At 57.7% G+C, this 13,077-nt stretch overlaps 1 protein-coding gene across 3 annotated transcripts in view; it reads right to left on the reverse strand.

Annotated features, from left to right (window-relative positions):
• Positions 1 to 3,208: 3,208 nt before the first annotated feature.
• The window catches only part of LOC138922154 (ral guanine nucleotide dissociation stimulator-like), a 43,826-nt gene continuing 33,957 nt past the window's right edge, over positions 3,209 to 13,077 (reverse strand). For all 3 annotated transcript variants that reach the window (XM_070258988.1, XM_070258986.1, XM_070258987.1), the window contains 14 exons: positions 12,555 to 12,665; positions 11,692 to 11,802; positions 10,481 to 10,662; positions 8,932 to 9,125; positions 8,410 to 8,789; positions 7,436 to 7,651; positions 6,978 to 7,081; positions 6,406 to 6,475; positions 6,286 to 6,312; positions 5,287 to 5,364; positions 4,779 to 4,853; positions 4,193 to 4,225; positions 3,704 to 3,825; positions 3,209 to 3,497 (listed from right to left, as the gene is read on the reverse strand). In XM_070258988.1, the coding sequence (XP_070115089.1) occupies positions 3,461 to 3,497; positions 3,704 to 3,825; positions 4,193 to 4,225; positions 4,779 to 4,853; positions 5,287 to 5,364; positions 6,286 to 6,312; positions 6,406 to 6,475; positions 6,978 to 7,081; positions 7,436 to 7,651; positions 8,410 to 8,789; positions 8,932 to 9,125; positions 10,481 to 10,662; positions 11,692 to 11,787 (1,614 nt within the window). In that variant the 5' untranslated portion in view covers positions 11,788 to 11,802; positions 12,555 to 12,665 and the 3' untranslated portion in view covers positions 3,209 to 3,460. The remainder of the gene's footprint in view (positions 3,498 to 3,703; positions 3,826 to 4,192; positions 4,226 to 4,778; positions 4,854 to 5,286; positions 5,365 to 6,285; positions 6,313 to 6,405; positions 6,476 to 6,977; positions 7,082 to 7,435; positions 7,652 to 8,409; positions 8,790 to 8,931; positions 9,126 to 10,480; positions 10,663 to 11,691; positions 11,803 to 12,554; positions 12,666 to 13,077) is intronic.

Here is a 13,077-nt window from a genome sequence, read left to right on the forward strand (position 1 = left end):
GCTATGGGACCCCCGAAGCCTCGTGGTCGTGTCCTCCTGGCAGGGAGCCTCTCTATTTTCTGGAAATGAACTCCAGTCGTGCTGGCTGAGGGCTCCAGCCCTGTTTGTCTGAGGCTCCATCCGTCGCCCAGGCTGCATGCCTGCTGCTCTCTGAGATGGGGCCCCGTTTTCCTTAACGTGCCCTGTTGTTCACCACAAGCTCTCTGGGCCTCCAACTCCTGCCCGCTCCAAGCTGTGTACTGTCTGCTCCCACCCCTCACACCCCTGTTACTGGGCTCTACCTTCTGCTGGGAAGCCCACCAGTTGGCTTTGACTGGTCTGTGGACACTCAGCACTGCCCTGGCCTCTGTTCACCTCTGTTTCCATCACGGTGGACACCCAGCTCTGTGTGACAACCTCACATCCTTCCAGCCATCCTCAGCTCCCCACGAGTCCTGGTCCAGCTCCTTCTTTCACACCTCCTACCATCCAGGATGCTTTTAAACAGCCTCTGAGTACCACAGACAAGCTGCCGCTCCCCCAGGCCACCTGCTCTGATGCTAGCCTAGGTCCCTGCATCTCGGCTGCTTCCAGGAGGAGGTGCCTCCTGGGCAAGGCCCTGAGTGACCACCTTAGTGTAGTCATGCTCAGAAACTCAAAACCAGGTCCTGCTTCCTGTGAGCTCATGAAGATTCTGGAGACATGGTCGGAGAGCTGACGCTGACTTCCCAAATCTGCTTCCAGGCCATTCCAAAATGTCTGCCCGAGAGAAGGCCCGACTACCCAGCAGTTGTCCCCTGCAATGGGGTGGGATGGCACTCATGGCACGAGAACTGCGGGGAGCAGGGATGTCTCCCTTGGTCTGTTTCACTCTCTTGGCAAGAAGACCACAGACCAGTGAAGAGTTCTGATGATGAAACTTTGCCCAGTTCTGACTCCCACTCTCTGTGGTCAGGAGCAGCCTTGGGGGGATGCTTGTTAAGAAACAGCTAGTGAGACTACACGGCAGAACTTTGTGTCACTGAAGAACGTCGTAAAGTCTCACACCAGGACCCTTTAACTGTGTGACGCTATTCTTCTCTGGCACAAAATGTGCCCCCAATCCAACAAGATTCCAGTTGCTCCTTCGTTTCTGGGCCTGATGGTGGGTGGGATAGAAGGAAATTCATGACTTCAGCCTCTAATCTGGTAGGACAATCAGGCACACACTGAGCTCTCTCTGTCTCTCACGGCCAAGGGAGGGGGACCAACTCAGAACTGACCTGGGCCCTGGTCGCATCGAGGACAACAGGTTCCCTGCGTCAAGATGGAGTCCCTGGCTAAGCCATCTGTCTGAGGGGGCAGAGATGCGGTGGGCAGGCATTCTAGGTGCGGGCAAGAAGAGCGGAGGTGAGGGAGCAAGAGAGCCCAGGCATGTTTGAGGAGGACAGGCCAGATGGTGTGGGTTACAACGGCCAATTACTCCTCCTTTCTGTGCTTCCTCTACGTTATTAAAAACCTGGGATATTACCCACAACACTCCAAATTATTCTGAGGGCAAAATGAGTGGATACGCACAAAGACTCTTAACCTAGACCTCTTGCCTTCCCCGGCCCTGCTCAGCCCTGGGTCCTGGCGCTTCTCTTGCTCTTGGAGGTAAAGGATGGTCTGCCGTGTAGCCAGTCACGTTCTTGGATGGCTGTGCCCTGTCAGGGAGGCCGTGGGCAACCAGGATGTGTGCTCCGTCCTTGCCGCAGCCTGAAGGCCACGCTGGCAGAGGCCAGGCCCCCTGTGTGTCTGAGGGCCACTGGCAGCCTCCATCCAGAGGGGAGAGCTCTGAACCGCTAAACAAGTCATCTGGGTCTTGCTGTGACTGGGTGTTTCCGTGGGAGCACGTTCACAATACTCGGCGGTGACCCCTGAGCTCCTGATCACCGGGTGGGGACTCTGGGTGAACTCAGCGCAGTGGCTCTTGTCCACCCATACTGCCAGCCCTTCAGGATTTAAACAGGCAAGGCTTGTCCATGGATGCCCAGAGATCATAGTTGGGTGGCATTCCCCTGGAGGACATCCCTACACCTGCCCCTCTCAGCCTCAGCTTTCAAAGCCCCCAACAGAAATGGCTCACACAGCCCAGGAGGTAACCACAGCACAAGACTGCGGATGAGAGCACAGCCATGCCAGGGGCAAAGGTCTATGGGCTCGGGCCCAGCCAGAACGTAGGACAAGTCAGGAATAACATGACTCAGGGTGTGACGGACGGATCTCCTAGACCAAGGACGTCAGCACCACACAGACCCGGAAGTCACCTTGGTCAGCAAGGGACCGAGTGGGGGTTTCGTCTGGCCAGGTACATGGACCCTTATCCCGCCTGTCAGAACCCATCCTGGTCCATCAGGCCAGCCAGGGAGGAGTGGCTGTGAGGCACCTGAGGGAGGGTGGGGCCTTGAGGGGACTTCTGACTTGACAAGAGTGAAGAAGGAAGTGCAGGGGCTGGGGTCCTGGGTCACAGGGAGCAGGAGGGTGTCGGGAACGGGGCCCAGCTGGAGCCTGGACGGCTGCACCACAAGTGTTCCCCTGGAGAGGAGACGAGCAGGGAGAGGACTTCGGAGCTGGGGACAAGTTCCCAGCAGGATTCCAGCCCAGGGAAAGGGTGAGCATGGAGCCCCAGGGGGACACTGAGGATGGGAGGTCCTGCCTGCTCAAAGTCCCTGCACAAATGACCTTCCCCTGGCCTTGTCCTCTCCACACGCACGGTTTGATCTCCTTACGTGTTTTCCCCACTTAGAGCTGATGCGTTTCCAGTGGCTGAACTAGAAAACTACAAGTTCCCAACATGGGGTCCAGAGACACGTCCACAAGAGACGCAGGAAATGTTTCCTCTCCCTCCAGAGTGTGGACGGGCAGCCCCTCTCCTGGGGCACAGAGTGGGCCTGGCAAGTGGTGGCTTTAGGGCCCCCCACATTTCCGTGGTGGATGCTCGGCCTGAGAAAACACCTCGTCCTCCCATCTCAGGGGTCTGAGGGGCTGTCTCTGCTCCTGGCCCAGCTTCACGATGCTGACACGGACCTGTCCTCTGAGGAGGGGCACTTGGGGGTCTCCTTCAGCAGCCAGGGAGGGGCTGCACCTTCCCCCCTCTCCCACACACAATAATCGGATGACTGCAAAATTTCTTACTCCAGTGAGGGATCTGAGAGTCTGGACAGCGTTTAAATTAGCACAGAATGTGAAAGAACCACCACTCCCAGGCTCTAAGAGAAACAGGACTTTAATACAACAGTCTGCAAATCTGGCATGAACTATTTACAAGCAGTGATTCTCACCCCTACAGAGATGGAAATTGGCCTCAGGAAGGGGTGGCAGGCCGTGGGGCCCTTGCACCCTGAGTGCCCCAGCTGGGCCCCTGCTGCTAAGGAAGAGGTCATACGACAACGGGACACTCACTCTCTCCTCAGCTTCATGATGGCCATGCTCTCTGGGCCTGGAGTGATTTGCTGGCCAACTAGCACCGGGGCTCCAGCTGGCAGGACAGGCTGTAGCTACAGGACAGAGTGGCACCTGTCAGCCTCCCACAATCCACAACCCTGGTGTCCTTCCCGGCATCTGCCCAGCAGCTGGAGCCCAACTTCCCCAGCCATCGCCATGCGACAGGTCAGGGCTGACAAGGGAGTCATGGACTCAGGCTCTCCGGACTGGCCAGCAGGGAGAGTGCACCTGTTCCTCCCCATGTCCTGTCCAGCCTCACCTCTCGTCCTCACTGAGCTGCTCCATGTCCCAGAACCAGGCCCTGAATCGCTCCTGGGGCTCTAGGTTGTAATTCTCTGCAGCCTCCTGGAGCTGCACGATCTCCATCATCACTTTGTGCTCCTGGCACCAGAGGGAGGAGAGGATGCAGACAGAGCCTGCTGGGGATGCTGCAGGGTCTTCAGGGGGTGAGGAGTGGGGCAAGGGGCTGGTCCTGGGTCCTTGCTCACATGGGACCCTCCTTCCCTCCAATTCCACGCAGGACCTACCTGTTCTCAGAGATGGGTAGAAGCCCCTCCCGCAGGAAGTTTTGCTTGATGCCCACCGCTGCCCCCACCCCCCCCACTGGATGGGTCTCCTGATTCTCTGTCATCCAACACTCTCAATAAATGTAAGATGCAGCGGGTGGTGCCCAGGAGAGTTCCGCCCAGGGGCGTCTCTGGTTTCCACGCCCCTCTCCTCCCTGACATGGAAGGCCACAGCTGCTCACCTTTTTCTTTTTCTCGTGGTTGATCTCATTGCCCTGGAAGGCAGACAGCAAAAGTCCATCAGAACGAGCCCCCTAGCTATGACCAGCCCCCGTGCACACCCCTTCTCATGGTGCCCAGCTCCAGGTCTAGGAGGGGGCTGAGCCTGACAGAAAACAGGACTTGGACCCAGGCCAGGCTCTGGGCTCCAGAGAAGGGAGGACATGGGGGCCGACACTCAAAGACCCTGTAGCCCAAGCCCCTCTGATGACGGACAGGGAGGCTGAGTCCTCAGGCAGGCAGGGACAGCTCCATCAGTGTGCTGCCTGACTTGGAGGCTGACTTCTCTCTCGCCTCCAACAAAGCCCATGCGGCTCTGCAGGCGGGCAGCTCTGCTGCTTCGCCAGCCTGGGGACCCGGGACGGGCTCCAGGTGGAGCCTTCGTTCCCTCATCCCTAAGAGGGGCACACTGTCCCAGCCCACAGGGGAGCCTGGGAGGCTGTCATGACAGGAAGTTACCACATTCTGACCACTCAGGTCTTGGTACTGGGACTGTGTCTTCCCAAGTCCCAACCTGGTCATCCCCTTCTGGCCCCCGGCCTCACTCACATTTACGTAATCCTCCCTGGCAGTGTCCAACATGATCAGGTCAGTTAGCATGGTGCCCAGGAAGGGGACGATGCCCTGTGCCATTGGGATTAGATGGGATGAGGCCCTGGTCTCAGGTGTCCCCATGACCCTCCCCTGAAAACTCCTCATGCTCAGCCTCCTGGCCCAGCCCAGGGTCCCCACACGGAGCAGCCTCAAATCCTTTATAGCCGGCCCTCAATCCCCACCCCTCACCCTCCAAGAACACCAGACTCCTCCTGGTCACCTCCCAGGGCCTGCTTTTGGCTGGTCACAGGGCCTTTAATCCTTGGCCCCGCCACTCTCCCGACCCACCCTGCTGCAGCTCCCCAGGCCCTCCTCCTGGTCACTTCTAAGGGCGGGTGTCAGGCTCTGCGGCAACAGGAGGAGGGCTGCAGGAGGAAGGCCCCCTCTCTGGATTGGAGCCCCCAGCTGGGAGGGCAGAGTCCCCTCCTCTGACCTTGGAGCCCCTCCCCACAGGCGCACTCACCTTCTGCTGCTGCCTCTTCCGGCCTCTCTGCAGGGTCCTCAGCAGGGTGGCAAACTTGGAGGGCTGCTTCTGCCAGGACTGAGGACAGGGTCAAGGAGGCCATCCTCCCCTCACCCCACTTCTCCTCAGCCCCTCTGACCTCAGCCCTGGACGTCTGAACCAAGTCAGCTGGTACCCATGCTACTCCATCCTCCAGCACACTCTGATTCTAGAACAGTCCTAGCTCCAACACTCTCGCTGTGTGACCTTGGGCCGAAGGCCTGTCCTCCTTGAGTCAGCCTCCTCATCTGGAAAGTGTGACAACTCCCCCTACCTCGCAGGGTCTCCTGAGGACTCAGCGTCAGTGACGGTCTACATGGTTCTGGCTCTCACCCCACCCGGCGTGAAAGGGTGGGGCGGGGCTGAGAGGACACTTCGGTTTCTCTTTCATGTGAAGCCTATGAGGTCCACTCAGGAAAGATCCACCGAGCACCACCAGTTTCCTGGACACTTCCCATAAGCCACCTGGGCACCAGTTACTGCTGACTAGGACCCAGGTGAGTGTTCCTGACAGGGACAGACTAGCAGGGACCGTGGTAGGGCCAGTGGGGAGTCACACATGCACAAACATCTGTCATGCTCCAGCCATTCAGACTCAAGGCTGGGCAGCCCATTTGTCCACCTGGCCTGGGGGAATGCCTGGCAGTGCCCATCCCGAGGGCAGGCAGGGTGCCCTCCTCGTGGAGAAGTGGTGAAGACAGAAGGAGCAGTGGGGGCCTGGCTTCCTAAGGACACACTGAGCTGGTTCAGGGAAGAAACATACGCCCGTCCACCCCATGCACGCAACAGCCTGGAAGAATCTAAGTGCTGACAGCGTGGACCAAAATGGAAGGCAGCCCCTGCTCCACCGGCCAGCTCAGCATCCCCTCCGGGATCAGTCCAGACACCCCCACTTCCTGCCATGACCGGGGCTTCCCACCCCACAAACACCTCCCCCACCTGCCCATGGACCAAACATACCCCATCTTCCTGTTCATCCAGGGAAGACTGGAATTGTACACAGAAACTCCAAGTGAGAAATGACCGTCCACATCCTGCCCCGTCCCCCTTCCACACACCCCGCCTCTGCCTCCACTCTACCTTGATGAGCAGCTCCCAGCTAAGGGAGTTGTCCTCATCACAGAGCTTTTTAAATTTTCGGCAGCTCTTCCTGAGGGGGGAAAGGAGGAAGGAGAAACTCAGGAACAATGGGGCAGGGGGCATAAGTGCAAGTCCCTTCTCTATGAGAATCTGGAAAATCCAAACTGCCCGAATGAGGATTTTCGTGGGGGTCCTCTGAGCACTGACGTCACCATGGGACTGCAGAGGGGGCTCTCATGTTGGTCACCTGGGGCTGCCACTCCCTTTTCTATGCAGCAGCTGTATTTTGACCAGTTTGGTTTTCCACTGGGCACAGAGTTCTGTTGCTGTATGGCAAACACTTGAAAATCTCCACTTGGGTTCAACCTACTATGTGACATCGAGGGAACCTGATTCCTGAAGCAGAACTGGGGGCCTAAGTTGCCAGTGAGGATCAGGGACACTGCACACCCACCCAGGCCCTGTGCCAAGGGCTTACTGCCACCCAGGAAGCTCCAGCCGACGAGAGGGCAATGGCAGACACGTGGGAGCTCCCTCCTCCCCCTGGTCCTCCTGCGGAGAGGCCTCCCCACCTGGACACCTTCCCCCAGGTCTTCTTCAGTCTGTGTATGGGCACGCTCTGCAGAGCCGAGAGGACTGCGTGCAGGGAGGAGATGTTCCTCAAGGCTCGGCACTCCTGAGGAGGGAGAGGAGGAGCTGGGAGGGGGAGCAGGAGCCCTGTCTGCTCTGGCTTCAGTCCCCCTCCCTTCCACTCTCCCCTCCTGAGTGGGACAGATGGCCAGGGTGCCAGGGTGGGCACAGGTGGACCAAAGAGTAACACTTCCAGGAGGAGGAATTTCGTTCAAAGTAGGAAGGAGCCAGGGAGGAAGTGAGCATCCCACCACTGGGACATGCGAGTCAAGGTCACTGTGCCCTTGACAGGAAGGACCTAGCGACTGTGCAGGGGCTTAGAGTGCAGCCTTCAGTCCTGAGAGCTGATCAAGGAGAAGGGGCAGTTCCACGGCTCTGGAGAGGGTCTCCCCCCGCATACCCTGGCCACCTCGATCCACCGCTCCAGAACCTTGGCCCTGCCCCGGGCCGTCACGTTTGGGTCCCCAAGGCAGGACGTCATGACGCACTTTACTACTCTGTTGAACTGCACCACTGTGGCCCAGACGGTGGGTGCCACGTTCTCATGTCCGGGCCGGTTTCTTTTGCCCCAGGTGGAGCCCAGACACTCAGAGGGCTCGACGTTCTTGAACACTTCCTGGGGAGGAGGGGGAGTGTCACTCAGCCCTGCCACGGCCCAGCTGAGTGTCCAAGCAGGAGTCACCGGTCTAAGGAGGGGCTCAGGAAGCTGAGGATGTGTTCTCAGCGTGGTGGGAGCCCCTCGCTTTCATTGTTCTTCCACTGAGAGCACCCAGCACAGGAGGACCCGGGACTCCAGACTGGTGGGGAAAGGACAGGAGCATTTACACACAGCCCACCCCCACAAACTGCAAGCTCCAGAGGGCTGCTCCGCTTGGCTCCTCCCAAGGGGGCATCTCCCTGCATCCTGAGCATCCTTGGTCCCAGGCCCCATTCCGCTGCACATTCCCCTGTGCCAGCTACACCCACGGGCTTTGTCAGGTTGTCTCCCTTTTAGTGAAGTACACGACTGGTGCATCACAAATGCTGAGGCTGCTGAGCATCCCGAGCAGATGGCTGGGCCGCCTGAGTTCCTGGCTGCACACAGTGAGTTCTCCTCCCCGACCTCTAGGGCCAAGCCCCACCAGGCTTCCTCTGTGTTCTACTTCACTCCATGTGCTCAGCCCCTCTGTCCAGCAGGGCCTCTTGGTCCCCATCTCTACAGTGTGAGGGTGGAACACGAAGGCTGGGGAGTTGCCCAGATCCCATGGTTGGGAAGTGGTGGAGCTGGGATTGGGACCCAGGTCACAGAAGCAGCCACAGGGAAAAGCAGGTCTGGGCCAGCTGATGGCATAGGGGTGGCCTGCCCCACCCCACCCTGAGAGCCCGAATGCTCACCGCGTCAATGGCTGTCAGCTGTTCTGCCACGTCCCTTGGGGAGAAGGCCATGAGGCTAGGCTTCCCATCGGGCTGCTTCTTCCCGGTCACTCGACAGGGGTGGGAAGCCTCTGGAACCGGAGCTGAGTCTGCGGCTGTTACTGGAGCCTGAGGTGGAAATCCCAGCAGACCCCTTGGTCCCGTTGAGTCCAGTTCAGGACCTGGCACTTGGGCTGGGGCTGCTGATGGCACTCGCTCGGGGTCTGGAGCAGCTGAGGGCGCTGCTGCCGGTTCCAGCGCTAGAAGTGATGGCAGAAATAGAACTGGAGTTCCGTCCAGCTCCAGATGTGGCCCCTTTTCTGCCTCTGCACCTGGCAGAAGTGCTGGAGCTGGGGCAGGAGCTGGAGAAAGAGAAAGGGTCAGCTACATAAGTTGCTTTCCATGTGCCTTTCCCCAAACAGGAAAGATCCCACTGTCTTTAAATGAATCCCCAGTCGTGACCCACCCACTGGGGTAGTCTTCCAAGCCTACGGTCTCCCTTACCCTCTGTCTCCAACTCAGTGGCCTGGAAAAGGTCCACCTGGATGAGAAGAGGGGTGGCCTGGTGCTTCAGGACCGAGCCAGGCAAGAGGTCCTGGAGATACGCCAACGTCAGGTTGATCCTGGAGTGGCGCAGCATCTGCCACATATCCTGGGAGTTCTCCTGAGGCCGGGGGCCCCAGATGGGAGAGAGGGCACTGGGGAGAGGCATGTGTGAAGAGAGTCACAGGCCTGGCCTGCTGTTCCACACTGTGTTCCCACAGCACCTTCTCTGTGCCTGAGCCCCAGAGGGTGGACCAGCCACTCCAATCCCTGGGTGGCTGTCCTTGCACTGGAAGGCCTGGTCATCAGCCAATCTAACAGAGAGCCTGTGTGAGTCTGGTCTTCCACCTGACACTCTTTTCCCAAAGGGCCTGGACATAGCCTGCCCCATCCTCCACGCTCGAGCATCAGGACTGAGGTTGGAGGCAGATTTGTGACCAGGCTGCTCACCACCTACTGTTCTGGGCCCCAGTGGTGGTGCTTAGGAGAGGTGCATGTGCAGAGGGCAGGGAGAGGGAGAGGGAACTGTGGAAGCGAGGAGTCTCTCAGTGGCCGACTCAGCCCAGCCTCTCCTCTGCTTCCCATGGCGGGACTGGGACCCCATGAACAGGTCTCTTTGATTCATTTCCTCCTGTAGGGAAGACCGCAGACCTCAGGCCTCCCACAGAAACCCCAAGAGGTGTGAGATCCAGGGTCTGCCAGTCCATCCATAGCCACAGTCCCCATGGTCTCCTAGCCCCTTCTGTGGACACAGGAGGCCCTCCCTCTGGACCCAACACCACTCATGGTCTTAGTTGGTCCTTGAAGTCTGTCATCGTGGTCTCACTAGGAGAGCATGCGTCCATATCTAGAGGAGGCCAAGAGGGTGTGACATCTAACGTCCTCTGGGCATGAATACTCACGATGCCCAGAAGTGAGCTTCTAGCTCTCAGGCTAGAATTGAGCCCCAGGGATAGTGTCTGCTTCCTTCATTGGACATCCTTAGTGTGTAGGAAAGGGTATGAATGTAGTAGGAGCTTAACATATAGTATTGAATGAATGAACCCCATCCAGAGCCTTCCCAGAATTCTGAGTGGGCCTGCGTCTCCTCTGCTGCCCACAGAGACCACTGCTCTGGCCGCACCGAAGACAAGGACCAGGATCAGCTAGATGGACTCGCTAAATTGTCTTGCCAATAGGAAAACAGTTTGCTTTCATGTACTTTTCCACACTCAGGAAGGCCACAGGCCAGCGAGGGGAGAGGCAGGGAGTCTCCTCACTGGGGACGGAAGCTGTAAGCGTGAGGACACGCAGCATGAGCAGCAGCCCCTTCTGTGGAGTCCGGCACCAGGCAAGCGTCTGCCGTGCTTTCTCCCGTGATTTCCTTCAGTGACCCTGTGAGGTTCATCCTCTTACCACCCCACTATTTGGATGAGCAAGGTGACGCTCAGAGAGGTGTGGGGACGTTCCCAAGGCACACGTTTATTAGGTAGGAGACTCCCTGCTGTGCTGTGGAGGGGTGGGCACTCACCTCTGGAGCAGCTGGTCCAGGACCTGTGGGGTCGGGTAGAAGGCCTGGTACACACACGGGAAGGTGGTGACGGAGATGGATCTGCCGTGGAAAGACGGTTGCAGGCAGCCTACCACCTTCTGCACTGCGCCTGCCTTGAGGGTCAGCATCGTGCGGGCCTCAGCCACGGACAGGGTGGGTTCCTTGGCATACCACGTGGACAAGGAGGGACACAGAGTCAGTGGAATCACCATGAACCACCAGGAGCATCAGGGTCTGGAGCTCAGACCAGAACCTCCCAGCACCTCAGGAAGTTGTGCAAGAGGGACGAGAGCCCGCCTTGAAAATGGTTTTGGACTTAAAAGTACAATTTGATTTTTAGGGGAATGACAAACACTCAGTACCTTCAAGGCATTCTGTGACCTGAGGAACAATTGTACCTCTGTGCATTAAGAGCCTGAGGTAAGAGCATTATCCCAGGGAGTCATCAATGAACATCCCCACCACAGACAGGAGCAAAGAGATGATTAGTGACCTTCTGCCAATCTGCGGATCTATGTCATGGCAGACCTGGAAAACTTAGAGTCTATTCGGACACGCTTAAAATGTGCCCTGCAGTGCTGGCTCAAATGGCAACAGAATTGGGTCATGTCAAGGTCCAACAGCATCGAAAGGCTGAATCACTGTGCAAAATGTCCTCCTCTGTGGAATATGATGAAGTCACTTAAGGCCTCAGCTCCTGACCTGAGCGGCCTACAATGAGTTGCCGTGTTCTGTGCAATGACAAGTAGCAGAGAAATGTATAGGATCCTGTAATCCCACCGCCATCCTCTTTATGTGTAAATCAGCCTAGCAAGTGTGATGATTCGTGAGGCTTGGAGCAGGTGTGCAAGGACAGTGGCGCTGAGTGCTACAGCTTCCCAGCCGGGAAGTTACAGCAATCAAAACAGGAGCAAAATGCTAAGGTCCTCATGGCCTCGTGAAAAGTGATAACAACATTAAACATTTCCTCTATGATTCCAAGAAACGTGAAGAGTGTCTTTCCACCCTACCCCACAGCTGGCTCAGGAGGAGAGGAGGCCCAGACTCCTTCAGGAGCAAGGCCGTAGGACACTCCGTTGGGAAAGCCCTGTGAGGGCCCCAGGGGTGTGCTCAGATTCAGACCTGGGTTCCAGGCCGACGCTGAACATCTTGGGGGGGTGGGGGTAAAGACATTCTGCTCCTGCTCTCACCTCAGACCGGCACAGGATGCTGCTGGTGGCCTGCTGCTCCTGCTCCTTGACTAGGGAGGGAGAGAAGTCGAACCCAACACATAACTCTTCAAACATCTCCTGAGTGGAGTTCTGGAAAGACAATGCCCGGCAGACGGGCCAGGAGGCATCAGGAGCCTGCTGGACATCGCCATAGGGGGACACCCCCATGAGAATTTCTGTTCCCTAGTTCAGGCACACAGGGACATCTGCACAGACATCTGACCAGGGAGGGAACTAGATGAAACTTCTAAGGCTCGGGATTAACACAAGGGCAGAGGAGCTTGATCCCCAGCACCCACCTGCTCAGGTTGCCAGCCTGGGGTATGAATATCACAGACTCACCAGTTTTACAGCACGTAACAAACTGCTCTGATTCGAAGTGTTTTGTGAGATGACAAGGTGCAGAGAAATGTATAGAATCCTGTAATCCACGCCCATGCTCTTTGTGTGTAATCAGCCTAGCAAGTGTGATGATTTGTGAGGCTTGGAGCAGGTCTGCAAGGACAGTGGCGCTGAGTGCTACAGCTTCCCAGCCGGGAAGTTACATCAATCAAAACAGGAGCAAAATGCTAAGGTCCTCATGGCCTCGTGAGAAGTGACAACAACAGTAAACCTTTCCTCTACGATTCCAAGAAACATGTGGAGAGTGTCTTTCCACCCGAGCCCTCAGCTGGCTGGGGAGGAGAGGAGGCCCAGACTCCTTTGGGAGTAAGGCCGTAGGACACTCAGTGGGAAAGCCCTGTGAGGGCACCAGGGGTGTGCTCAGATTCGGACCTGGGTTCCAGGCCCAACCTGAACATCTTGGGGTGGTGGGCGGGGAGACCCTCTGCTCCTGCTCTCACCTCAGACCGGCACAGGATGCTGCTGGCGGCCTGCTGCTCCTGCCCCTTGACTAGGGAGGGAGAGAAGTCGAACCCATCATGTAGCTCTTCAAAGATCTCCTGCGTGGAGTTCTGGAAAGACAGTGCCCGGCAGATGGGCCAGGAGGCATCAGGGGCCTGCCTGCACATCGCCACAGGGGGACACCCCCATGAGGAATTCTGTTCCCTAATTCAGGCACAGAGGGACGTCTGCACAGACATCTGACCAGGGAGGGAACTAGATGAAACTTCTACGGCTCAGGATTAACACAAGGGCAGAGCAGCTTGATCCCAGCACCCAGCTGCTCAGGCTGCCAGCCAAGCCCCGGGGTATCAATATGACAGACTCACCTGGCTGACAGCACATAACACTCTCCTCCTGCCCAGGAGGGACCCACTCCTCACCTGCTGCCTTCCCGCACAGCGCCCACGCGTACACACACACACCGACACTCACACACAAACCCTCACACAAGGTGCAAGGGCTATGGGGCTGCTCAGGTGG

The sequence above is a fragment of the Equus caballus genome, unplaced genomic scaffold (assembly GCF_041296265.1).
Source record: "Equus caballus isolate H_3958 breed thoroughbred unplaced genomic scaffold, TB-T2T haplotype2-0000561, whole genome shotgun sequence".
Taxonomy (NCBI): Eukaryota; Metazoa; Chordata; class Mammalia; order Perissodactyla; family Equidae; genus Equus; species Equus caballus.